This window comes from Podarcis tiliguerta (genome assembly GCF_965153285.1).
Source record: "Podarcis tiliguerta genome assembly, chromosome: 14".
NCBI classification, from domain to species: domain Eukaryota; kingdom Metazoa; phylum Chordata; class Lepidosauria; order Squamata; family Lacertidae; genus Podarcis; species Podarcis tiliguerta.
In genome coordinates, this window is record NC_139547.1 from 2,763,115 (window position 1) to 2,790,476 (window position 27,362).

The following is a 27,362-nucleotide window of genomic DNA, read 5'->3' on the forward strand; positions in this document are numbered from 1 at the left end:
TTAAGAGGACCATAACGGGATGAAGTTGGGGGGACGCACGCAAACAGCTGCTCCCTTCCAAATGCAATAGGTGCAGTGCACATGTGGAACAGCTGCTACCAGAGTACTCACTGCAGGTATGCATCCATTGCTCTGTCCTGGAAGAATCAGACCAAATGAGGTAATCCATCTATATGTGATTCCAGCAGTCTATATGGATTTTCTCTACTGCACCTAAAAGCATACAGCTTGAACACGTTGCTGCGTGCCAATAAACTTGGAAGCAAAATGAGATGATCCAAAAAGAAGGTAGTGGTTTTTTAGAATCAAAGAACATGAGAGTTGAAAGGGATGCCAAGGGTCATAGAATCATAGAGTTGGAAGAGACCACAAGGGCCATCGAGTCCAACCCCCTGCCAAGCAGGAAATGCCAATGATCTCCCCGTCGGGGAATCGAACCTCGGTCTCCCGCGTTACAGGCGGGGATACTTACCACTATACTAACGAGGAGTTAATCTAGTTAATTGGTCATCTAGTCCAACCTCCTGCAATGCAGGAATAACAGTTAAAGAACCCCTGGCAGGGGGCCGCTTCACCTCTCAAGCAGCTCTTACCATCTGAAAGTTCTTTCTGATGTTTAGTCAGTATCTCCTTTCTTGTCATTTGAATCCATTGGTTTGGGTCCATATGATAAATTTACTCCCCCTGCCCCTAATTAGAGAGGAAACTTGCGTGACAAAAAAACAAAAAAGACTTACCTCCATCCCTAGAAGCTTGAGAGCTTTAGGCTGCATGTTTCAAAAAAGAAATGAAACTTTTAGTTTGTGAAGAAATGTTATTTTTGTCCATCTTCTAGACTGCAGATACTGCTGCAAGTTTCAGAGAAAGCCTATCTTTCATGCTATTGGTTAGCAGACATAGGCCACCATGCTAGCTTCCTTCTTCTCCATTATAATGATATCCACCCCCACCCCCACCCCCCGCTCCACCTCAAGATTTAGCACACTGGCATGTGGCTCCAGAAGAGACTGTAGACCTCAGGCTGAAAAATGTTCTCTACCCCTGCACTATGGGGAGGGGGAGGGGGGAGTCTTCCCCATCACCTGCTCTTAGATCCCCCTTTACCTGGAGATGCTGCCAGGAACTGAAGCTGAGATCATTTGCATGCAAAGCATGTGCTTTACTAATGAGCTGTGCAACTGAGCTATGGTCCTTTGCTCTTAAGAACAAAGGAATTTGTTGGGTCAGACTTAAGGTCCATGTAATCCATGGACTCACAACACAAGACACGCCTCCTTCCCCCTTCCTCAAAGGGGTTTCGACAAAGGCAGGACAATCTGAGCCTGCACCCAACCATCAACCTGTGTCACATTTCATTTTCTTTTTTCAGTTGCAAACACCTTCCTTCCTTCCTTCCTTCCTTCCTTCCAGCCCAACGGAACATGTACCTCTTTTCTAATAAATCTGATTTAGTTTCATAGAAGAATGCTAAAGATGGGATCAAGCCAAATTCAGTACTTGCTGTGCATGCAGAGATCAAACAGAAGGAGAAAACAGACACCAATCTTGTGACAGATTCTTACCCTCTTTGGCCCAAATAAATTGTTGTACAGGGTTCGGAAGCTCTTTCGTGTATAGTTGCAACGATATGCCCCTCCCATGAGATATTCAAGGACCAGGCCAATGTCAATGAGGCTGATGTGGTAATCTGGTGGCAGATTTCCCTAGAAAACCCCCAAATAATTGTTTTGAAGCAAAATGTAAGCACGAGGGTATATATTTAGGACACAATCTGACACACATTTATGAGATTTACAGTGTCTAATTGTACCCAAGCATAGACAAAAATCTGCTCTTTAATCTCAGGATCCATCATGCAAAATGTGGTTATGATATTCAAGAGGTATCCAAATGCACAGTATACAAACATCTTTCCAAAATATAAGGTAGATTAATGCTACAATCCTCTACACACTTCTCTGGAAGTAGTTTCCATTAAACTCAGTGGGGTTAAATGTATGCCTAAGCAGAAATGACTTCTGAATTAGAAGGACTGACATCTGATTGAACTGGCTGTTACCTCCAATGACTAGCACAGGGAGACAGGCCAGCCCAACCAGCTGGTGGGTCCCATGTGGGCCGAGGTGATGTGCGTGGTCCTGCAAAGGGTGCCCACAAAGGAAGATGTGAACGCTCATTCCCTTATTCTGGGGATGGGCAGACAAGCAGTTCCCTGCATGGATATATGCACCATGGTAAATTGACACAATAAATTGTTGTTTGTATTCACTCTGTTAAACTGAAACAGAACTACACCAGGGTATGACTAGGAGGCTCTCAGACTAACTCCCATTTCTTATCAATTTTAAATAATAATTAAAAATGGAGGGAATATCACAAATGTTTTGCTTTGCAAAATCCTTTGCTGTCAAAAATCTTCACTCACTAACCAAGAATTTCATTCTCGCCACTGGGACTGATTCACCAGAGAGGGAATCTCCTGGATGGCTCCCCCTGTCGCAAACTATTGTCTTTTATCTCTATGAAATGGCATCCTTGAATGCATTAGAAATGGCTGTATTTTGACTAGGTTTTACATCTTCCACCTAATCTGATCAGCTTTTGTCTATTTGGAGCTTTTATCCATTCAAGAATTCAATTTTCTTAAGGGCAGTTCAAAGTTCTTTCAGTAATGCAGCAGAGGGAAGCTCCCCCTCCCCTTGGTTGATATTACATTTGAACCAGCCTCTCAGATGGGGGGAAGGAAGGATCAACACACTCATGGGAAGCTGTCCTGGAAAAACCCTCACTGAAATGAGCAGGAGCTGTGTAAAAGCCCTACTGGGATCTGTGACCTTGATCCTTTCCAGTAGCACAGTGATGGTGTGAGCAGGAGTGTGTGCTGTTACAGGACACAGTTGGGAAAACCAGCAAGCAGGAAAACCAGGTTGAGTGCCTATCAAAACGTTGCAGCCGGCCTCTCCTGTCACTAGCTTCAGTGTTAGCCTATGCAGCTGCTTGTGAATGAGCTTCACAAGCCTGCAGATGCCTGAACACATCTCTGGGTGTTCTTGGTTCGGACAGCTGCTGCAGGCAACACAGAGAGCCTCCCTCCCAGCACCTTTGATCCCCATCCATTCACTCCACTGCAGCAACGTATCTCTTCGAAGAACAGGGAAGTCACTTGTTCATGGGCTGCTGAGTGAACAATGTTGTGGCTCAGGATTCTCAAACTGGGACCCACTGCTTTTTAATGGTTAGGGAGAGTGAGAAAAAGGATTCCCTTCCCACAACTTGGGAGAAGACAGTGCTCCCCATCTCAGTTTGGGTAAGAGATGCCTCCTCTGTCCCCTCCTCCCCAACTTCTGCTCTTCAGAGACACACAAAGGGTATCAGGGCGGCCCTTTGGTACAGAGAAATCTGACCACCTGGTGCTATTAAGCAAACTCATGTTCATAACAATTCACAGCATCTCGATGCCAAACAAGCTTTTGATTAATCTGCAGCCCTGATTTGGTAAACAAGTAGGTTGTATAACCTCCTCTGTCATATTGCTGAAGATTGGATGGTTACATTTAAAAATCTGGCATGCATCCTGAATCTCTGATCTGAACACAATGCCTCCTTGTTTAAGCTGGTTGTCTTTTATGTGCCAGAGTATGCGCAATGAGGTCTAGTCTACAAAAACATGGGACAATAGCTAACTAAGATGAAAATGAAACACTCTAAGCAAGCCATTCACCTCCATGTTAACCCAGCCAAATCCCCCAGTTTGCCGCTGAATGAGAATGAGCCATGGGAATGCAATGGGGGGGGGGGGGAGAGAGAGAGAGAGATGGAGAAACATACAACAATGTGTTAATGACATTGAAAAATGCTCGCCATGGAACATGAGATATGAGTTCACAACATGCACCCAGTACACCATGAATGACCAGCTATGACCCAGACCCCCATGAATTGAACATGTCCTTTCTTATTTGCTGGTCTCCCTTCTCTCCAAAGAACATATGAGCTGTTCTGCTGGATCAGACCAGAGGCCAGTGTAGTCTCACTTTCTGTTTTCAGTAGCAACCAGTCTGGGGGAGCCTCTGGGGGCTCACCAGCAGGGAGGGCATCATCTCCCCTTGCTGCTCCCTTCAGAAGTCTCCTGCCACTGAACGCAGGCTTTTCCACACATTAGTTATCATCGCTAACAGAAAGCTTTTTAAGACTTCCATTCTTCATGAATGTGTCTTCTCACTTTTAAAAGCCATATAAGTAGAAGACAACTTTTATTCACAACTATTTTCTTTCAAGCCTTGGACTTTGTTACTTAACCCATATGTGACTCTTTTATGGTTTTACATATATCATTTTATTTGAATGCTGCCTTTCCACAGTTCAAAGCATGCTCAGGGCAGCTTACAGCATGAAAAAATTCATAACTACAACATAACGAAAGTAGTCCTAAAGAATACATAAAACGTTATAACCTAATTCACACTGCAAGAACCATTGCATAGACTGAATCCCAGCTATCCTTTGTAACTTGCACTGCCCCAAATTTTGTGATGCAGTTCTCCAACCAAAAATGTATATATATGAGGGAAAGTGTGCATAGAAATGCACATATTGGTGATAATAACATATAAAAGATGCATTTTATTAGGGAAAATTGCTGTCAAAATGTGTGTATTAGTTAAAACTGCATACAAAATTTTATTAAGAGAAATCCACGCTTAAATGCTGATGAATTTTCATGAGGATTGGGATCCCCCACCATCAAAACTGCTGTGGAATTGTGGAGAAGTGAACACAGATTGCAAATGTGAGAAACGCAGAGAAACTGTCTTTGACAGATTCTTCTCTCCCTACGTAGTATCTTGTGGGTTTGACACATACGTCTACTTCATGTGTCAGACAAATAGGAGCTCCCTATTCTTGGGAAAATGCAGAATGATTTTACCCCCCCCCCATTTTACCCCCTTCCCAAATTTTACCCTTGTTTCCCTTAGATCCTTCTTTCTAATCATTTCATGTTTTTGCAATGACACTTCCAAATAACTACATATGCAAGAAGCTGACTTTATCATTACAGAAAACATGCAATTTTTGAAGAAACATTTTGGAGACCACATGAGACACACCATCAAATAACACATGATTTTCCTGTTGACTTGTGTGAGATAAGTGTGAAAAAACATTTTGCACATCTCTGCTTCCATTCCCAGTCTGAAAACATTTCTGCCATACCTTTTTTACATCTCTGACAAGCAGATGAAGGGTATTTGGTGGACCCAGTCTCTGAAAAAGACAAGATGGCCAGGCACTGTCAGGAGGATATTTAATCTGGGAATGGTTTAATAAAAGCATTCTCTTATTGACACCAGCCTGTGCTGGTGGGGCAGACGGGAGCTGTACTTCAAAACACCTGGTGGGTCCCAGGCTGGTGAAGGCCCATTTGCACCAATATGGGAACTGTACCAGATCCTGACCACGTCCACATTGCTGCCCATTCCCTTTCATACTTTTCCTCTCTCACACTCCTCCTCCTGCTTTTTACTTCATTCCTCCAAACCATGTTCTCTTCCAAAAGTGGGGCTGCATCCCACACTCTCTGTCCACTACCGCAAATCCTCTTGCACTAGTGGATGGGTGAGTTTTAATGTAGAGCAACAGAAGAATCAAATGGAATAGTTGCACTAGTGAAACTTGTTGCACAACAGATTTGTGCAACAAAGCTACCAGCAACCTGCTTGTGCTTTCTCTTGCACAACAACATTCCAAGGGATCAAAGCAAAGCTAGTGGAACAAGCATACTGCTAAGTGACTTTAACTTAGCATGACATTGGATACAGCCCTTTGTTTCCAAGGCCCTGATCCTTCTGCACCTGCTAGCCTAGCCCCTCCTCTTCAAGATCTGTCGACCTCAGTAGGGTCAGAACAGTTTAGTCTATGACCGTCAGAGGAACACAGAATCAATACAGATCTGCCAAGGCAACTGGTGCCTCTTAGGATCAGAGCAGCACAACCAATGGGAGTTGTGCACTCCCGCCTCTGTGCGCATATCATCTCTTGGCATATTATCTCAAGATGCCCTAGCATTAAGAGCACACCCGCCCCTTTATGCTTTGGAAGGGCTCCTAGAAAGTTCACTCACAGTGTTGTAAAGCTCTTCCAGTCGTGGGATGGTGAGGAAGCGCTGCATGCTGACGCCGTTCTCAATCAGGAGCTTCACAAAGTCCACCCGATCCAGCACAAGAGCATCGAGCATCGCTTGCTCTAGGGAATTTACCTACAGAGAGGATGGAATGCACTATAAATTGACATTCCAAATATATAGAGACAGTGTGAAGACACCATGCTGGAAGACCTGCTTTGTCAAAGGCTGGGGTTTGGGAGGTGTCACCATCATCTGTGGTCAGAACTTTTTTTCAGCTGGAACTCAACAGAACTCAGTTCAGGCACCTCTCAGGTGGCTGCCATTGCCATTCTAAGATAACAAAGGTTTGTGGTGAGTTCTGGCACCTCTTTCCCCAGAAAAATAACACTGCCTGTGGTCTATTTCATTACACATTACATTTATTTCACATTGAGCACAGATTTGCATGTGGTTCCCCCACTTCCTAATGCACCAGGAGCACGTGGGGGCTGCTGTGAGTGACTGTGCGAGTCATACAGTGACAGTCCCCATGTGAAGATGGTGATTCTCACTACAGTGTTCTCAGATAAGTGCTGCCTGGCAGCAGCGGCGGAGCAAGCCGATTGGGCACCTGGGGTGGCGTGCATGCCCTGCACCCAGGCGTGGAGCCAGCCACCTGCGGGGGTGGGGCGAGCCAGGGCAGGATGCTCCGCGGGGACTCCAAGGAGTCTGCCTGCCTCCTCCTACTCAGCTGCCCCACAGTTGAGGGGGAGGCAGCAGGCGCAGTGGCGGAGGAAGCCGCTTAGGCAGCCGGAACGGCAAACATGACGGACGGGGTGTCGCTATGTAGTGCGCATGTGCAGCGTCGCTACGTACGTGGTTTGCCGGTGGCACAGTGCTGGGATCCTCTGCTCGCGGCTGCAGCTGAGAACGGAGGATCCTCTACATGCAGCTGCAGCCATGAGCAGAGGATCCCAGCACCGCGCTGCCAGCAAACTGACACGTAGCGTGCTTGTGCGGCTTCGCTACGTACGGTGCGTGCGTCGTACGTAGTGACGCTGCACATGCATGCTACATAGCAATGCCCCACCCCCGGGTGCACTTCATGTAGAGGATCCTCCATTTGCGGCGGCGGCATGATGGCTGTTTGCGCCGCCGCAGTGGGGCGCTGCCTTGTCACCCCTGGAGATGTGGCACTGGGAGCACACCACCCCCGCCCCCCATTGCGACGCCACTGGGTGGGCGGACCGTTTGGGGCAGCGTGGAGCCTGCAGGCATGCTACAGGCCCCGTGGTGAGTGCCCCCTCAGCGGGGACACCTGGGGTGGCTTGCCCCCATCGCACCCCCTTCCCCCGCCCCTGCCTGGCAGCAGTTCCTGCCCATCCCCTGCATGCTTGAAGCACACAAGGTCTCCCACAAGCATGAGCCAGACCTCATCTATTTATTAATTTCTCACCTACACAAGGCTTAGGCATTACTCTGGGCAGTTAGCAACAAGGATGGGCAACGTGTACATTTTGGTTTCTCTCCGTTTCTCATTTTTGTAGTCTTAAGTTCAGCTCTCCACATTGCCACATCAGTTTGTGATTTAAAAAACTCAAAGTAGTTTCTCGTGAATATTCTTGTGCAAATTTCCCCTGCTATGCACCTCTTAAAATGCAGTGTCCCCGCATATACACATTTTTGCAAAGCAATTATCCCTTATTTAATGCACTTTTGTAAGTTAGTTTCAATAAGACACGTGTAATACATTTACATTACACAGTTCAGTAAAGAACTCCACTGCAAAATTTGGATAAGTGTGAATTTCAAAGGATGGCTGTGTTTTGGCTCACCTTTTGTTTCAGAAAGCTCAAATTAGGTAAGATCACATTTAAATGTGATCTGAACGGAGTTTCTCTCCCATCCCTAGCTGTCAATATTTAAAACCAACTATTAAATACAATGCAGTTTAAAACTACAATGTAAGAAAAACAGAGGGCTGTAGGAGTTAAAACAAGGCATTGGATAAAGCACATTATTTATCTGTTAAACCACAGTATGGGAACAGCTGTGGCCCCCAGAAGTTGTTGAACTCCCAACTCCAGCCAGCATGGCCAGCAGCCCAGGATGACAGGAGCCAGGATCCAACAACATCTGGAGGGCTACAGATGATCAATCAACTTCTGTGATTCACCAAAAGCCCATCTAAACAAAGGTTTTACATGCATTCCAAAATGTGCAAAGGGTGGCTTGCTTCTATAGCCACAAGGTCATGGTTCAGGTGCTGTGTATTACACCAGCCTTTTGGTTTTAAAGCCCAGAGAATCAACCATGGAATAAATCCATTCTGTAAACATATGAAGGGCCACTTCAGGTAAAGATTCTGGCTTCTGGAGCCTACATCTCAAGGGCACATTCAGGCACACTTGTCATTTACACATGGTGCCAATGGAGGTGGGAAGTGTTATGCCCACAAGCTATACATGAGTGATAGGCCAGAAAGGACCAGCATCTCTCTGAAGTCATCTTGTGATGCATAGCCACAAAACAGGGGGCGAAGCCTCTAAAACCCAACACCATGAAGATGGCTAAAAGGTGCACTGAAATAAAAGGTAAAGGTAAAGGTACCCCTGCCCGTACGGGCCAGTCTTGACAGACTCTAGGGTTGTGCGCCCATCTCACTCAAGAGGCCGGGGGCCAGCGCTGTCCGGAGACACTTCCGGGTCACGTGGCCAGCGTGACATCACTGCTCTGGCGAGCCAGAGCCGCACACGGAAACGCCATTTACCTTCCCGCTAGTAAGCGGTCCCTATTTATCTACTTGCACCCGAGAGTGCTTTCGAACTGCTAGGTTGGCAGGCGCTGGGACCGAACAACAGGAGCGCACCCCGCCGCGGGGATTCGAACCGCCGACCTTTCGATCGGCAAACCCTAGGCGCTGAGGCTTTAACCCACAGCGCCACCCGCGTCCCTGAAATACTTTTCTTCTAAAAGGGCAGCCCAAGCCACAGTGCAGTTTAGGCCCGGCTGTTCTTCAGGAGACTTCTCCTCTGCCAACACAGATAGAAAGATACATCTGAAATTGGCTGTGACACTGGAAAAGCATAAAGGAGTAAATGAACCAGTGAAGACAACTGGCGTTCAGAGCAGTGGAAGGGCAATGCCATTTTTAAGCTCACCCAGTTCAGTAGCTCAAGTTTCCTTGGATCTGTTTCTTCCTCCGGTTCTTCTTTCTGTTTCCCACCTTTCTTTTTGCCTTTTCCTTTCCCTCTTGCTGCTTTTGCTTGAGGTGCCGGAGATTTCTTTTCCTTTTCTGGGGCTGTCCCATCCGTAACTGCAAGGCTTCCCAATGGCTACAGTTAACAGGACACAAAATGGAGGTTCAGGGGTTGCTGAGCCCCATATGTCCCTGCCTATACCAATCAACATTTCAGTCTGCATCAGGGATTCTAACAAAAAACTGGCCAGTAGACCAGGTGAAAGACTGATGGAAGGGGCTGCAAAAAGCCCCAGGTTCAATCCCTGGCATCTCCAGGTTGGGCTGGGAATGTCCTCTGCCCAAAACCCTGGGGGACAACACTAAGCTAGATGGACCAATGGCCTGGCTCAGTAGAAGACAGCTTCCTGTGTTCCTAATACTTCCATTTTACAGTTGAGGAGCACTGAGGCTGAGAAAGAAGCAATTAGCACGCAAGACCTGCAATTGCAAGGATTCTCCCCACCCTGATGCAACTTTACTTGCTACTGAAGTCCGTGCTGACCTACTGCTAATTGCCCAATCATCCCTGATGTAGAGCATCATACGGCTGTCCAACCTAGAAGTGGGAGTGTGGTGACATTTTATTTTATTTAAAAAACAAATAACCTCTCTATGCAAAGATTTACCGGCCAATGATGCCCAAAGACGAAGATTTGACTGCGTGCAATATCCACACGGTTCCAGGCCAGTGCTAAGCTCAGCTGATCTGGTGCAGATGCATTAGTACCTAAGCAAACAAGCAAATATTTACCACTCAGTGTATAGAATCTCAGCTTTCTGCCAATTAAATAAGCAAGCAAGCAAATCAGAACTCCAGTCCTACTCACTACGATGGAAGTATTTTCTCCCTCAAGAAATATATCAAATTGTTAGTTTCAAAAGCTACAAGAAAAAAACAGCTTCAGCTGGGAGGCAAGAATGAGATATGTCTTTTTCCTATCTTTGGCAAGCTGAGTGAACTGAAAACATAGAACTGGTGGGGAACTGCGTATCTCCTCTGTCTCCACTGGTATGCTTGCTATGCACCTCTGACACAGAAGGTATGGATGCAGGGAGGCACACATGCTTGCAACATTAATGTCTTACTCATCCAGGAGCTTCTGAAGTGTTCAGAGGCCTCTGGGTGACTGTAGCAGCTGCTGTCAAAAACAATAGCTTGGATCCAAAGAACTGAGTTGAAAGTGAAAACGTTTTAGCCCTGTGAACTTTTGCATAAGCTGCTGAAATACTTCTCACCATGCAGCACTGTGATTTATTGTGGCTGTCTTACAGTTGAAAGGCAGGGTAACTGAGGAAGACACAGGCTGTCACATATATCACTGTTCTCTTGTTTGGTCACAGCAAATCAGATCACTGCTACTACAGGTCACCTAGTGGCCTTTGTGTATGGGATGGCTGGTTCAAGTGCTGCTGCATGGAGCAGACCATAGATGATGCATGAAGAAAGTCAATGTGACTGGTTGTGCCGACTCTGTATTCAGCGTAAACCATTTGCAGAAGGTGGAACAGGCCAAGAGTCAAACATGTTCAAATTTTAAAACTAAAGAAGGGCTCCTCTTTTCTTCCATGTCCTGAGTCATATTAGATTATTAAAAAACTTCATTAGCATACGTCTCCTCCCATCAGTTTTTAAACATTTACCACAAGTGGCCATCAATGTAATTTATTGTGTTGCATTAAAATAAAAACAATATCTTCTAGCACATATGATCCCAGGGTAGAAGGAAAAGTTCAGGAAAAAGAATGTAATGGAAAATCCAGTAGCAGATGTAACCTCTAGATGCTGTGCTTCTCTATGTTCTAAGTGAGCCCAAATAAACATTTAACATTTGGTACATAATTAACCTAGAGATTTATGAGTCAGTTGGTTTGCTAGCCGGATATGCAAATGGAGGTGATATATTTCATCAGTTTTCCGTATTCTTGCTTGGATAGCTCACCTTTAAGCAGAGCTGTTAAAATGGACATCTCAATATCCTGCTGCCCCTCAGAGCCCATGCGGAACACAGTGATCTAAAAGTTCAGCAAAAAGTGAAGGGAAAGTGTAAGCACAACACCTCCATATCCCTCTGGTGCAGCTCTGCTCTTCTGTGTCGCTCTACTGCTTGCATGTATCAGTGATGCTCCGAACAACTGAACACAATATCTCCCAAAGCAGTCCCCAAAAGTCAAATTTTGGTCATGCTCAGGAGGTCAGGCAAGCATTGCCCTAGGCAGGCCTCCCAGGACATGGTGTTCTGTAGATGAGGTCTGGCCACCAAGAAAGCCATGTCATCATGCGTGCCCATCTGCCAGGCCTCAGATGGAGACAGGACACAGGGAAGGGCTTCCAAGGATTCTGAGCATGCCTCTTGCACAACACAGCTGTGTTGCATGGCAGAAGCATTGGCAGGAACTAAAATAGTGGGGTGAAGTTGAGTTCAAGCGGGGATGGGTTCAAGCGGGACTTTGCCATCATGTCTGCCCTGAGTCTTTCTCCTTCGCCAACCTTGTGCCCTCCAAATGTTCTGGACTACAACTCCCATCAGCCCCAATCAGCATAGTCAGGTAGAATAAGGCTGCCTTATAGGCTGCTGTGCCACTCAGCCGTGGATTGTAGCCTTGGTTTTTAAATAATATGCTGCTCTGGTCCCTGGAGAGGTCTGCAAAGCCATAAAGAGTATCATTCAATTGGCACAGGAGAGATGGAGAGGGAGACAATTTATCCTCAGACTGGAACACTGGGATTTATATTTAATCTGATCAAATTTGTCTCCTAACTTCTTGTCAAAAACAAATAAATAAAAGAGGAAATGTCCTCTAATTGCTATTGCTGGAAAATGTACATTCTGTAATATGCTTACTTTATTTTGTGAGGAGGGAGATGCAAAAAAAGTCATTTGCTGATGGAGGCCTTTAAGAAGCTTGATGGACAGATTATGTAATCAGAAGGGCTTCCCTACTAGCCCAGATGGTGGTGCCACGTGACTGGCTAAATATCTAAAGGGGTGGCAAAGTCCTAAAATGCTGATTAGCCAAAGAATGGTATTGACTTAAATCCAGTTAATGTGGAAGAGGGGTTTTTCCCTACCAGTGTCACTCCAACATGGATGCAAATGGGATCAGGCTAAGCAACATATTCCCATTTGTCTTTCTAGTCCATAGTTCTAGTCATAGTTCAAACATTTAGAAGGCACCAGGTTGGGGAAGGCTGATCTAGGGCAATATTGCCCACACTGATCAGCAGTGGCTCTCTGATGTCCCAAATCATTATTGAGCAACAAATCAATTTTAAAGATAACAACGTTGAACTCCCATTAGCCCTAGCCATCAAAACCGATGATTGGGGATTTTGGGAGCTGTAGCCCAACAACATACGGTGGGCACCACATTGCCTATCCCTGCAACTCCTCAGATCTCACTCTTGGGTCCAAACGAGAAGTGAGGGTTGGAGGTTGCAAGTGAGGAAGGTGGGTCAGGCTTTGGGAGGTGCCTGTCACCCTTTTGCCACGGCTGTGGCTTCCATCACGAGTGTTCCTCCTCCTCCTCCTCCTCCTCCTCCTCCTCCTCCTCCACTGCGTGGTGTGTGATTTTTCAGCAGCAAGCTGGCCCAGGGAGGAAAGGGTTTGCTCTCTCCTCCCGCTGTGCAGCAGTGGCCTTGATCTGGTTCTGGCTGCTTTTGCTTGGAAAAGAATGTGCCCAGGGCCTCTCATTTGAGAAGTGTCCCCCATGCTATGTTTGGACCTGATACTCAATTGGTTCCGCAAGTGAAGTGTAAGATGCTTACAAGTTCTTTCTTTTTCATGCACTCCATGAGAATAACAAACAGCTGGTGAGCTTGGTTCCTGCTGTAGTTAAAGGTTTTCTGAATGGTGACAAGCAGCTGGTCCCTCAGAGACTCACTTATGATGCTAAAGTCAAGAGACAAAACAGAAAACAAATATTTTCATGCTTGGACTTCAGAAATGAAGACAAATGGATTTGTTTGGTTGGTTTTCAGAAAACAACCCTTGGAGTACAAACTTGTGTTGCTCTCCTCAGAGTAAGTCTTCATTATATAATTTTAACCAGTTTAACCAATTCTAACTGTTTAATCTTTATTTGTCTGAGCATACGGTGTAAAGCCACGTCATGTGCATGACAAATTCCCTCAAATTAGAACAGTAGTCTTCAACTTTTTAAAGACCCAGGACCCACTTTTAACCCAAGTATGTATTTAAGAATACAAACCTAGACAGTATCTTAAAAAGCAGAGACATCACCTTGCCAACAAAGGTCCGTATAGTAAAAGCTATGGTTTTCCCAGTAGTGATGTCTGGAAGTGAGAGCTGGACCATAAAGAAGGCTGATCGCCGAAGAATTGATGCTTTTGAATTATGGTGCTGGAGGAGACTCTAGAGAGTCCCATGGACTGCAAGAAGATCAAACCTATCCATTCTGAAGGAAATCAGCCCTGAGTGCTCACTGGAAGGACAGATCGTGAAGCTGAGGCTCCAATACTTTGGCCACCTCATGACAAGAGAAGACTCCCTGGAAAAGACCCTGATGTTGGGAGAGATGGGGGGCACAAGGAGAAGGGGACGACAGAGGACGAGATGGTTGGACAGTGTTCTCGAAGCTACCAGCATGAGTTTGACCAAACTGCGGGAGGCAGTGGAAGATAGGAGTGCCTGGCGTGCTCTGGTCCAGGGGGGTCACGAAGAGTCGGACACGACTAAACGACTAAACAACTAAACAACAACAATAACAACAACAATGTATTTAAGAATTACTCTCTTAATTTCTTATTGATTGACTGATTGCATTTATATGCCACCTTTTCCTCCAAGCTGCTCAAGGCAGCATACATGGTTCTTCCCCACAACAGCCCTGCAAGATAGGTTAGGCTGAGAGGCAGTGACTGGTCCAAGGTCACCCAGTGAGCTTTATGGCCAAGTGGGAGTTGTGAGCCCTCGTCCGACTATACCACACTGCCAGGTATTTTGCTAGTTCATAAAAACAGGTCCTAGTACATCAGATGTGGCTGGAAAAGACTTCAAAAGCTATCTCACTCCTCCCTGAGCACACTGTGATGAGAGCCCTCTAACCTTGGCCAATTCCCTCTTATTTCAATTTGGCCAGCAGGCAATTCACAGTTTCGGGAAATTCTGCTCTCTAATCAGAATGAGGTGAGAGAGCTCCCCAAAGGCCCCTGTTATCAGGGAAGCTGTTTAGCCTGAGAACCTTTATCAGATCCTGGGCTTTGCCTGACAGGGCCTGAGAGATCCAGCACAGAGATGCCAGATCAGCAAGAAGCTTCTGAGGTTAACTCAGAGAGAAGAGGCCTTTGGTTTTCTCTAAAAAAAGTGGTGGGGGTGAAATTGTGAAAATTAAGCTGGTGAGTAATATATTTAAAAATGGAACATCTGCTCTGGAGCATACTGAAGAAGTTTCCATTGTTATTAATACATCTAAATAATGTAATACTTAGCATTTATATAATACCTGAGGGTTTTCAAAGCTCCCTGCATACATTATTTTGGTTATCCTTGCAACCACCCTGTGAATTAAGGGTTGTATCTAAGGTAGTCCTACTCTGAGTAGGCCCATTAAAAGATAGTTGTGCTCATTCATTTCAGTGGGTCTACTGTGAGCAAAACTAACATTGGATCTGGCCTACAGGCTGTAATGATTGTTCCTTTGAGGACAAAGGACTGAAACCGAGCAGTGCCTAAAAAGCAGGGGGAGGGAACTCTTTGGAGTCTGAGGGCTGCATTCCCTTGCAGGGAACTTTCTGGATGCCACATTTATTTATTTATTTATTGCATGTATAGCCTACCTTTTTTCTCCAAGGAGCTGTACATTGTTCTCTCCCTCCTTATTTAATCTGCACAACAGCCCTGTGAGGTAGGCTAGACTGAGAGGCAGCAATTGGCCCAAGGTCACCAAGTGAGCTTCATGGCTGAGTGAGGATTTGAACCCAGGTCTCCCAGTTCTTAGTCCAACACCACGTTAGCTGTGCTGGGCGTGTCCAGCAGCAAAAGTGGGCAGAGCAACAGATGTAGAGTAGGCAACACCCCAGCCATGCAAAAGCCAGAGGTTTCATTACTCCATCCACACAAGGAATTATTGCAGCTGAAGGATGCATTCCAGCCAGGCAAAAACACTTGTGAAGGGTGTGAAGCAGGGCTAGTGAGGGGTGGGGTCTGGGGAGGGGTCTTAGCTTGGGGAAGGTCACAAGGGCTGGATAGAGAGGCTTGGAGAGCCACATTCAGCCCCTAAGCCTGAGGTTTCTCACCCCTGACAGAAAGTCCCCCAGCAAGTTCATAGAGGAGACAATATTGGAACCTTGGTCAACAGCTCAGGTTTTGCACCATGCAAATAAGACTTCCATTGTGCACTCCCTCCTCTCCTAGTCTTCACATGCACTATTTGATTGAACATAAGTCTGGTTTGGAAGTTACACTAAACCCACCGTTTAGCTCCATATGAGGAACAAGCCTCTAACTTCAGTACTCTCAGCTCCCCTCTCCTCATCCAGTCCAGCCACAAGGAAGAGATTGGAAGTGTCCACTTCCCTGTTTAAGCTCACTGTGATGTGTTGTTATCTCCAAAGCTGAAACTGTGGTTTCTTTTAGACTATGGTTCATCAAAACAGGTCAAGATCAGAAATCATGGTTTAGCCATGGCTTGTTTCAATAAAGTTTAAAGTTGAAACTAAACATAATTTGTCCAAGTTTGTATGTAGCAGCGAACTGTGGTTAGGTTAAACCAAGATGCTTCCCATCTCCTCTGGCATGTGCTCGGGGAGCAGGGGCACTCGAGCTCATGGCTTGATCAAGCTTGTTCACATAGTGCTAAGTTCAGTGATAAGTGTGCACCAGGGCAATGGCAAATTGTGGTTTCTCAAGAGCATGGAAATAAGGCAAGCAAGAGGAAGGAGAGTGTGCACAGGCACAACAATCTTTGTGTAACTGGTCACAGCATGCTTTGGCACTATGTATGAATAGGGACTCAGTCTCCTAACCACTACATTACACCAATTATAACATGTCAGTTATTCTTACCCTCCTTCTTCTGAGTACTTGTGTGCAAATGATAAGATGTCTGACGCTCGTCCGCTGCCATCACAGATCACAACAGGAAGTGGCGGCTCTTCACGCAGGCATTCCAGGACGATGGATATCACATTGGGACCACCTTCGACTATCAGTCCAACCACAGGGACCCCCTGCCCCAGCCCTGTAGGACAAACCAAGCAGGCCATTAAACACCAAGTGAATGTTTTGAAAGAGTGGAAACTTCAGATTCTCAATGAAGCAGGAAGCTGTACAAATACCAGGGCATAAGACAAGGAGAAGCTGCTGAATAATCTGTGAAACTGCACAGTACTTTTGATGAACAGCAGAACCTGCTCGTAAAACTCAACAGAGGGCACAACAGTTACAGTGGCATAGAAATGGCATGTGTTTGTTGTGTAGACATGCTGCCTGCAAAGTGACAGCCATCTAAAGGCTCTCCTAAGGAGCACTACCAGCTGTTTATTGTTAGGATGCAAATAATGGTCGGTCGGCGTTAGAGACGACAGCTGAGCACCCCTTTGCTGTCCCTGCCTCACTGTGATCTCCAGGCATAGGATGACAAAGGGAAGCCCATAGGTCACAGGATCCAGGCAGACTTGGTCACATGTCAGGAAGTTGGAGGACTAAAAGTAGAAAAATAATGATCTTGCACTTGGCATGATATGTCCTCAGGAAGTAGGTGCTTAAATTCAAAATGCTGGGGGTCAGGCAGAGTTATAAGGAGATTAGTCTCAAGATGTAGTAAAAGCTGAACAACAAAAAAAGCAGAAGAAAACCCACATTCTCTTTTTAATGCACATTAGACAAATGGGGGAGAGAACACTTTGAGCACCATATCCCTGCTTCCAAACCAGCAATACCCTTAATTTAGACGTCTCTCTACGGAGGGGTGAGAAACCCAGTGGCCCTCCAGATGCTGTGGGATTCCAGTTGCCATCATTCCTGACTCCTGGCCATACTGGCTAATCAGAGTCCAACAAAACCCAGGCCACATTCGCACCACACCTCTACAGCACTTCACTACCACTAAACTGCTGTGGCTTCCCTCAAAGAATCCTGGGAACTGTAGCTTGTTAAGGGTGCTGAGAGCTATAATTCCAAGAGCAATTTAACAACCAATCCCTCTTCCCAGTGAATTCTGGAAATTGTAGCTCTGTGAGGGGAATAGGGGTCTCCTAACAGCTCTCAGCACCCATAACAAAGAATGACTTCCACAATTCTTTGGGGGGCTATTTATAGTGGTATTGTGACCCTGTAAATGTATGGTATGAATGTGACCCTAGAGTGCCACAGGCTCCCCATGCCTCATCCATGGGCCAAGCATTTTGCTGCCTGAGGTGAAAGGCCAGATGGTATGTTCCTTCTCTCTCTCTCTCTCTCTCTCTCTCTCTCTCTCTCTCCATTCCACATATAGAAGCCAGCTGGAGTGGCAGCTGAATCTGGCATCCTGTATTGCACTTTGAGGTGGCAGCTTAGTATAGCGGACCAGAGACAGGCCACGTGCCATATACAGCTCTGCCTTCCAAGAGAAGGGCTCTGGAAGGGCTACCATCTGCTGCCTGAGGTGGACACCTCATTCTGTCTAATGATAGGGCCGGCCCTAAGTAAGCAGAATCACAGGGGCGCTTGGAAGATTGTGGGGCTCAAAAGGTCAGACTTTGTAGCCTCCGGATAAGGAACTCCGACCCCCTGGGTACTTTAATGGACCCTATGCGCACAGAAGTGGTTCATGAGGCAGGTCACCAATATCCCGCTTCCACTGCTGAGCTCCATCAAATAGGCAGTCCATTCACACATAGGTTTTGTTTTGTTTCTTTAATTGCCAATGATTTTAATCCGGAAAATGAACTGCATGAAAAGAGTTGACCCTCCAAGTGCCACTGTTTTGCAGGAGAGATTGAAATACATCAGAACGAATGCTCATTCAAGATTAGACATGGTCTAACCTTTGTACAAGCTTTGAATACTCAAAAATTTGGTCATCCAGAGGAGCCCACAGCTTGGCTACTTTCAGCAGCTACTCTTTGTAAATCAAAAGACGACCGAAATGTATTCAGACACCTCTAATGCCACACCTTGTCTGACCCCTAGAAAGGGGCAGTTATGACACCTGTTCTGCAAAAAGGGGATCTAAAGCTAAAATGTAGTTATGAGTTTGAGGCAGCAGGTGGGTGAAAAAAAGGGTGAAAGTCCCACCTTGGCTTTTGGGCCAAGTAGGGCAAAGGATGCCAGAACCAAGTCCCCCAGGAACTGATGTGTGTCATGATCACTCAGCAATCAGCAGTTTTCCAGCTGGATGTAACCTGTGCTGGGTCAGAAAGGTGGAGGAAAACTGCGCTTACTTAGTCCCCAGGGACACTCTGGGCATGCTCAGAGGCACTCTCACCAGCTGGCATAAGAATGATAAGAGGAGCCCTGCTGTATCAGGTCAATGGTCCAATAATAATAATAACAACAATAACAACAACAACAACAACAACAATAATAATAATTTTTATTTATACCCCATCCATCTGGTTGGGTTTGCCCAGCCACTCTGGGCGGCTTCCAGCAGAATATTGAAATACAATGACTCATCCAGTATTAAAAGCTTCCCTAAACAGGGCTGTCTTCTAAAAGTTAGATAGTTGTTTATTTCTTTGGCATCTGATGGGAGGGCGTTCCACAGGGCAGGTGACACTACCGAGAAGGCCCTCTGCCTGGTTCCCTGTAACCTCACTTTTTTGCAGCGAGGGAACCGCCAGAAGGCCCTCGGAGCTGGACCTCAGTGTCTGGGCTGGATGATGGGGGTGGAGACGCTCCTTCAGGTATACTGGGCCGAGGCTGTTTAGGGCTTTAAAGGTCAGCACCAACACTTTGAATTGAAGGTCCTCTTCACCATTGCTGTCGCCACTTGGTAGGCTCAATGTTGAGCTCTAACCCATGTCCTGTCGGATTCAGAATGAGTTTTCTGCCACCGGTGCTCCAGCCGTCTCAGCGATTGTTTCATCGCCCTTAGCTCTACGGAAAACCACGGGGCTGTCCGGGCTCCATGCAATCGGAGAGGGCGCTTCGGAGCCAGACAGTTGATAGCCCTGGTTAACTCTGCATTCCAGCAGGCCACCAGGGAATCAGCTGAAAGGCCATCAACATGGGATAACACATCCCCTTCCACTCTCTGGAAACCATTTGGATCCATTAAGTGGCAGGGGCGGACCATCAGAATTGGTCCCACCGCTCTGCAGAGGGGAAGGGGCGCAAAGAAGTCCAGTTGCACCAGGAAGTGATCCAACCATGGCACTTCTTTTGTTTTGCTTTTACTTAGTGTCAGATCACCCACATCCATAGAGGTGAACACCAGGTCTAAGGCATGTTCACGACTATGAGTTGGGCCAAACTTATTCAGGGATGGCCCCATGGAGGCCATGCTTTCCACAAAGTCCAACGGCCTGCTTCTGAGGATCAAGCAGGAAGTATTGTTGTTCCACAGCGCTGGTATTCAGCAGCCTGCTGCTTCTGAACAAGGAGGCTCCATAGAGTCATCGTGGTGAGAAGCCACAGACAGGCCTCATCTCCTCTTCCATGAATTTCTCTTATCCATTTTTAAAGATAACTAAGCTCTCCTCACATCTTGTCGCAACAAACTCCATATTTATGTCCCAAAATGACCACCTCTCATTTTCATGGGCTAAGCCACACTTCCAGAATTACAGGAGAGGGAGAGAAACACCTCCCTAACCATATTTTGGGATTGAGCCTGGGCACCAGAGCAGGGTCTGAGCCTGAGCTGGCAAGTCATCCTATGTGCCCAGCAGATGCCTCCACCTTTCTGCCAGAATTGCCAACAAATGCAGCAATTAGCTTCCATGCACAGTTTTTAATATGGGTCTGGCAGTAGAAGGCCTGTTAGTTTCGGTATGTTTTCAGATTCAGGGCACTGATTTCACAGGCAGTGGTGTAATTCAGTGTACAAAGAACAGAGAAAGAAAGAGGACCCATTCTATTTATACAGGATATATTGCCTCAGACCACCAGTGCGCTTGCACATCTACAGAAGACGGAACGTGCTGGCAGCTGAGGCCAATAAACAAATAAATGTGCACTTACAAGTCAATACATATAACATGTGGGTGCAACAAATGTGTGTTTACCAGCCATGGGCGTCATATAGGCATCCATGGCTGGAAACTGGCATTTCCCATGATTCCTTGCTGCATTTGCTCAGGGTGATACACCTGCATTCACCACCACGAATACAGCCCACTCTGCCAGCCACTTTCATCACTCTTGGGGAGCGGTGGGCAAGCGCATGGGCAGGGGATGCAAAGCGGGAGTCGCCAGCACCTGCCCTCTGACGTTGTGTCCCCACAGAAAGTGAGGAAAGATGCCCATGCTCTTCCTGTTGGACTTCTCCCAGTAAGGTCCGGTGCTGGCCCAAGACATTTTGACATCTCAGGTGAACCACAAAATGCCCCCCTCCAGGGAAGAAGGGGGAGTGAAGCTCTGCATTAAGCACAAGGGGGGGGGGGAATAAGGATCCAAGAGTGATGCATTTCTTGGGGGGCAGATCTGCTGGCCCTGTGGATCCTGCTGCCTCATTGCTGGCTTGGCCCTGGTAAGGTCTATTGATCTTCTACGGATTTTTGATAGGGGGTTATACCCATGAGGTTATTCTGCACTCAGCAGTGACTGTTTTGTGAATGAGCTATATCTCTCTGGTCAACTTACGTGTGTTGATTTTTTGGAGTGAGATGTGTTTCTCCAGCTGGCGCCTCAGTTTCACTTCTGCCCCGTATTTGCCAAAGGTGCCATTGTCGGCCAGGATGAAGTGCGTATGGGAACTGTTGAGCACAGAGAGTTTGCTTAGTGGGTTTGACATGGTTTGGTAAACTCTTGTCACCTGTCAAAAAGAAAAGGGCATTTTTAATTTAAAAAGAAAATAGAAACAAATAAAAACTGGGTCATATTTGCACTTGCATCTGGATTCTGGGAATATTGGACTTCAACTAGCTTAAACAGTAATTTCATCTCCTTCAGGAATCTTTAGGAACTGTAATCAGGGAGCTAGAGATCTCTCAAAAACCTTGCCAAACTAGAATTCCCAGAATCCTTTGGGGAGGCAAACCATGGCAGTTATTCATTTACTTGTTTTTTGCCCTGTAAAGTTCTCGGCCATCACACAGCACCCCCATTCTTCTATTTTCTTTCTTCTTTTGAAGTAGATTAAGCTGCCTCCCCATATCTAACACACTAAACACTCTTCCACACGGGCTCTGAATTGCTTGGCATTTTCATGGCACTTTAAAGAGGGTTTGAAGCATTTCATGTACGTTATGTCAGCAGCCCTTCCTCACTTGCAAAGTAGGCCAGCATTATTATCTTCTTATTGCAAAGGGAGGGCAGAAAGGTTCTGGCTTGCTGAAGGCCTTCTTGTGAATTTGTGGGTGTGTGAGGTAAAGTTGAAGCTAAGGATCTCACTGCTCAGCCAACACTGATATAAAGCTAAGTTGGTATAAAACTGTTTACAATGTGGACCTCCCCTCTGGACACTGTTTCCAGTGAAGCCACATTCAGAAAGTGAAAGACAGCTTAGTGTCAAAGGCTCCTGTCTTTGGAGTAGTAAATGGCAATCTCAGTGGCCCAGATGGACACAGTGGTACCTCTGTTGCCAACGAGATCCATTCTGGAGCCCCGTTTGCAACCTGAGCAGAACACAACCTGCGTCTGCGTGCGTCGCGATTCGCCGCTTTTGCGCATGACGGCATTTTGAGAGTCTGCGCATGCGGCGAAACCCGGACATAACCCGTTCTGTTACTTCCGAGTTGCTGCGGGACGCAACCTGAAAAGATTTAACCCGAAGTGTCTTTAACCCGAGGTATGACTGTATACAGTCGTACCTTGGTTGACGAACGCCTTAGCAGTCGAACATTTGGATTCCCAAACACTGCAAACCCAGAAGAGAGTGTTCTGGTTTGCGAACATTCTTTTGGAAGCTGAATGTCTGATGGGGCTTCTGTGGCTACCGATTGAGCACAGGAAGCTCCTGCAGCCAATCAGAAGCTGCGCCTTGGAAGTTGAACGTTTTGGAAGTAGAACGGACTTCCGGAACGGATTCCGTTCAGCTTCCAAGGTACGACTGTAGCTGTCAGCCACTGGGTAGCTCTTCATTCTGTCTGGGGTGCAAAGGGGAAGAGTGAAGTTGGAGGCAGACGTTTGCTAGCTGCAGCTTGTCATACAGGCATAAGAAAAATGCAGCTGTTGAATTCTCCTCTTCTACCCCAGCTATCCGAGCCATAAGACTCCAAACACTAAGATTTACATTCTGCTTTTTTCTGCACACAAGAGACCTAATACTAAAGCACTAGATGAATGAAATCCAGCCATACTCAGAGTTGCACCTGGCCTGCTCCTCTGGCACAGCGGCAAGGAGCAGATTGCTTTCATACTAAGCAGTGTCCCGTTTATGTCTGAAAAATTCAGGGAGACTGTGGTTACCATAAATGTGGATTTGACAATGCATAATGTCATTGTTGCATGTGTTTGTGCATAAACCTATTCTGTCCCACTGCCAAATTAATCTGCATCCCCACCCCTTCTCAAACTTCCATGAATATTTGCATATTCATACACCACATACTTTGGAATATTTATTTCCTTTCAAAATAAACATTTCTTTTAAAACAGATTAAACTTTAAAGATGTGTTTCAAATTGCATTTTTATATGTTTAGAGACGAGAACACTGTCCAGAGATGTGCAAAATCTGAATTATAAGCCATATTCTGATCCACGCATTTGATTGCAAGTGGAAACGCCTGAGCCCCCCCTTGAGGAGTGGGGAGCTGGGCAGCTGGGGCTCGGTCCATACCCTCATTCATTCCTCAGATGAAAATAGGGACATTTCTCACTCCCCCCCCCAGCCGATCCTCCTTGATCTCCCATTTTTGTCCCGGCTCCCTACAGAGCATTTCCACACACCCCCTTCAGCAACAGGACACAGCACACCCACCCGCCACCATCCTGAGAAAACCCCTTAATCCTGGTTTTATTTTATTTTTTTCTTTGGTAGATTTACAAAAAGAAAAGCACACACCAATAAATAAATGTTAGAAAGGGGCAATATTAAATGCGGCTGCACAAAGCATTGAAAACAACAACAAGACCCCCTGTGCTCTGCTCCTCCTTGTTTCCCGCCCAGGGGGCCCCTGTCCCTCAGAGCTGGCACGTCGCATGGGGCTGGGCCTCTGGGCTGGCGGCTTCTCTTCCTCCTCTATGAGCTGCCCAAGGGAGGAGGCTGGCAGCAGCCCTGGAGAGGCCACAGGCTGCTCCCTCCCTGGCAGCTGCCCCCCCAGTCGCTCCAGAGAAGTGCCGGCTCCTCGTCCTCCTGGAGCTTGGTGGAGCCTTCTCAGTAGTGGCACCCTCCCTGTGGAACACCCTTCAGATGTCAAGGAAATAAAGAACTCCACAGATTTTAGAAGACACCTGAAGGCCACACTGTATCGGGAAGTTTCTAATGTTTGATGTCCCCTAACAACTCTTAGCACCCGTAATAAACTTCAGTGCTTTACATGTATTGTGTGAATGTGGCCTGTGAGAAGGGCCTCCAAAGCTCTGTGAAGATTGCCTCCTCTTAAATGACTGGACATGGTGCTGCATATCTCTGAGCTGGGGAAAGCTTCACCTGTTGATTTCTGCCTGTAACATGGTTGACAAAAGAATGCACAAAAAGTGGCACCCACCATCCTCCCCCTTTCTTCAAAACTCCTGCCCTGACCTTTGGATGCAGCGCTGCATAAGGCGACACAAGCAACCCTTTAATGCTTTGTCTGATTTGCTGATAAGAATCAAGGGATCCCAGCAAATCAAAGGCAGTGAGAACAAGAGAATCTGGCAAAAATCCACAGAATGTGTGGGAACTTACATCTTTCCCAATCAGATCCTCCTTGTTTTCCACAATGCCCCATGGAGCAATTCCTATGGCACAGATGCGTCCTCTCGACTTGGAAGAATGATCTTTCAAGGCATCTCCAACGTGGCGAATGACACCTACAGGAGGGATCGAGTCTGTTAGAGTCTTCCCTGGGGGGCAGCTGCATACATCACAGAGGGAGACAGAAAGAGCCTTCTCCAGTAAAAACACCCCCTTAATTTCTCATTATTAGGATACTCCAGTGAGCACTTGCTATGACTCTGCTTTAATGGAAGAGACACATAAACCTGGGCCCTTACTTTACTGGTACCATGTTCTTCAGTGTTTTCAGGAAGGTTGCTTAAAAGGTTTTAAATGCACCAAATCTTTAGAAAGAACTGAGCACTTTAAGCCTCCACCCAGCAAAAGTGAGTCTTGACTTATTCCCAATTAAAGTGATGGAACTTATTAACTTAACTGGGACTGAGTCTCATTCCATTTCAGTTGTGTGCATGGATGGGCATGCCAGAGTCACAGCTCATTAAAAGTGTGCTCTCACAGTCACCCTCCCAGCCTCCCTCTATCACACGCATGCACAGGAGCACAATGAACCCTGCCTTATCAAGCAACCAGTCTTGGCGGTCTGGGTTCCACTGGCCAGGTTCTTCACATAACCTGCAAGGTTATGACTTTTCTTCCACCTTTGTATGTGACACTCCACTTTTTGCCCTGACTCAGTCTGTTTTGAGGTGGTTTAGTATTTTAAAACTCAAAAGTTGCCAATAAGAAGATCCACATGGACAAAGGTTTAATATAAAAAAGCACAGGATGTCATCGTTTCGTTTTGTTCTATGAGGTGTCCCACGCAAAACTGAAAATGGTATAAAAATCTCTTGTTACTGTGTTGTCTGTTGAACCTTGACTACCGGCTGTTGGAAACAGACAGGGTTCTTAAACGGGGATTTATACAGCTCTCTAGGCATGCGGGTGGCGCTGTGGGTAAAACCTCAGTGCCTAGGACTTGCTGATCTCATGGTCGGCGGTTCGAATCCCCGCGGCGGGGTGAGCTCCCGTCTTTCGGTCCCAGCTCCTGCCCACCTAGCAGTTCAAAAGCACCCCTAAGTGCATGTAGATAAATAGGTACCGCTTTATAGCGGGAAGGTAAACAGCGTTTCTGTGTGCTGCGCTGGTGCAGGCTCGCCAGAGCAGCTTCGTCACGCTGGCCACGTGACCTGGAAGTGTCTTCGGACAGCGCTGGCCCCCGGCCTCTTAAGTGAGATGGGCGCACAACCCTAGAGTCGGACACGACTGGCCCGTACGGGCAGGGGTACCTTTACCTTTCCATACAGCTCTCTGGCAAGGCTCCTAGCACAGGCCAAGGGAGGAGGGGAAAGGGGATGGAAGGCTGCATTGTTCTTAAGAGCACACAGCACACAGCACAGTTAATTCATTCTGCGTGAAAATGACACAGTTACAGCCCCTTGGATTAAATCCCTGCTCATCTCTCTCCTGCACCCCGGCAAGAAAACATAGTTTTCATCAGCCAAAGGTCAGCATATAAATAAGCAGGCCAAGAGTGCACTTCTTACCTGTACTGACTCCCCCGGTGAAGATCCAAGCCCCTGTGGTCATGGCGGCCTTGATGAGGCCCTTCCCAAAGACTTGCTTCAGCTTGGGTTGCAGCTCGAAGTTCTGCAGTCCCCCGTGGATGGATATTAGGAGCTTGGGCAGTTCCAGCTGCCAGTCTTTCACCATCAGGTGGAGCAGCGAGTCTGGCTTTGTGTCATATGACACTCGGATGTACTGCAAGGCAGGTGGACACAAACAGCTTAGCAGCTGGGATCAGCTTACTTAAAGGATCTCTTTACCCCATCCATGCCTGCTCTTTGTAAGTGCCACTTAACGTCTGCAAGAAATTTATCCTTCAGTGTGGCAGCACTGTCAACTCTGGAACACCCTGTCCACCGATATTAGGCAGGTGCCTTTGCTGTCTTGCTTTCGGTGCCTGCTAAAAACTTCTTGGCCAGATATGTAGTTTTATTATGTATATTTGTTGCAAAACTGCTGGTTTTACTTATGTTTTGATAAATGTTATGTATATTGGTTTTCTGAGCTGTGATTTTAATAGTATCTTAAAAGAATATTTCATGTCGTTTTATGTAAACCACTTAGAGGGTTTTGTTGATTAAGCAGCATATATGTATCTCAATCAGATCCAAAGTTCACCAAGTTTAGCTTCCCATACGGGGCAAGCAGGTGAACACAAAGCAAATCCATGAAGGCCATGAGCCTCTCCTGATGTTTCTCCCCAACATCTAGCATTTGGAGGTACACTCCCTCTGAATATGGAGGTTTGGCCAGCTAATGCAACTAACAGCTATTGATCGATCACTCAATTCCCTTTTAAAGCCATCAGAGTCACTGGCCAGCAGCAGAAAGGAAAGTATGTGTTGTATGAATAAATATTTTCTATTGTCTATCCTAAATCCACTGCTGTTCTTTTTTATTTGATGGCCCCGAGCATAATGCAATGCAGAGTTTCATGACAGGTTTTAGCTGAGATTCTGGCATTGCAGGGGGTTGGACAAGATGACCTTTGGGGTCCCTTCCAGTTCTACGATTCTATGATCATTCTAAGATACTGCTACTCTGCACGTGCGCAGGCGAATCAGAGGGACACAGCAAAGGTAGCAAAGACAGGCTTGCAAATCAGTAATGCAAGATAAACAGCAAGGCGTCTTGTGGCACCATAAAAGACCAAGCGAATGTTTCAAGAGTAAGAGGGGGAGGGGGAGGAGCTCAGCTCCCTTCCAAAGAGACAAGGTGCCTTTGCCCAGTCTAAACAGAAGGTGGACTATGGGGGACAGGACTGTGCCACTTTTGATGATACAATTGATAGCTGTAACAACAGCAAAAACGCATCTCTAAATCCAGATGTAAGGAAGAAGGGGTTAATCGACCCTTTCCCCTCCATTTGCTATCTGGAGGATTCCCCTATCCTTGCTTACTGGGAAGCCTCCTTTTATCTTCACTGCTTCACAAATGTCAGCAGTCTTAACATTTTGGGCTTCCCTCAATGTGGTCTAGTTGC

The 27,362-nt window shown here is 46.5% G+C and overlaps 1 protein-coding gene across 3 annotated transcripts in view; it reads right to left on the minus strand.

Moving 5' to 3' along the window:
• Window positions 1–27,362, minus strand: part of TRPM1 (transient receptor potential cation channel subfamily M member 1) — a gene marked incomplete at its 3' end in the record, with an annotated part of 55,339 nt that overhangs the window by 19,901 nt on the left and 8,076 nt on the right. For 2 of the 3 annotated variants that reach the window (XR_014504797.1, XM_083412745.1), the window contains exons 4-15: window positions 25,861–26,074; window positions 24,284–24,408; window positions 21,092–21,263; window positions 16,370–16,544; window positions 13,111–13,234; window positions 11,285–11,357; window positions 9,971–10,071; window positions 9,265–9,438; window positions 6,122–6,256; window positions 5,215–5,265; window positions 1,563–1,703; window positions 738–767 (exon numbers count right to left, since the gene is read on the minus strand). Coding sequence is in view for 2 of the 3 variants with exons in the window: in XM_083412745.1 (XP_083268871.1) it covers window positions 738–767; window positions 1,563–1,703; window positions 5,215–5,265; window positions 6,122–6,256; window positions 9,265–9,438; window positions 9,971–10,071; window positions 11,285–11,357; window positions 13,111–13,234; window positions 16,370–16,544; window positions 21,092–21,263; window positions 24,284–24,408; window positions 25,861–26,074 (1,515 nt within the window). Of the gene's footprint in view, window positions 1–737; window positions 768–1,562; window positions 1,704–5,214; window positions 5,266–6,121; window positions 6,257–9,264; window positions 9,439–9,970; window positions 10,072–11,284; window positions 11,358–13,110; window positions 13,235–16,365; window positions 16,545–21,091; window positions 21,264–24,283; window positions 24,409–25,860; window positions 26,075–27,362 lie in introns of those variants that run through there. The other variant, XM_083412747.1, reaches the window with a different exon arrangement.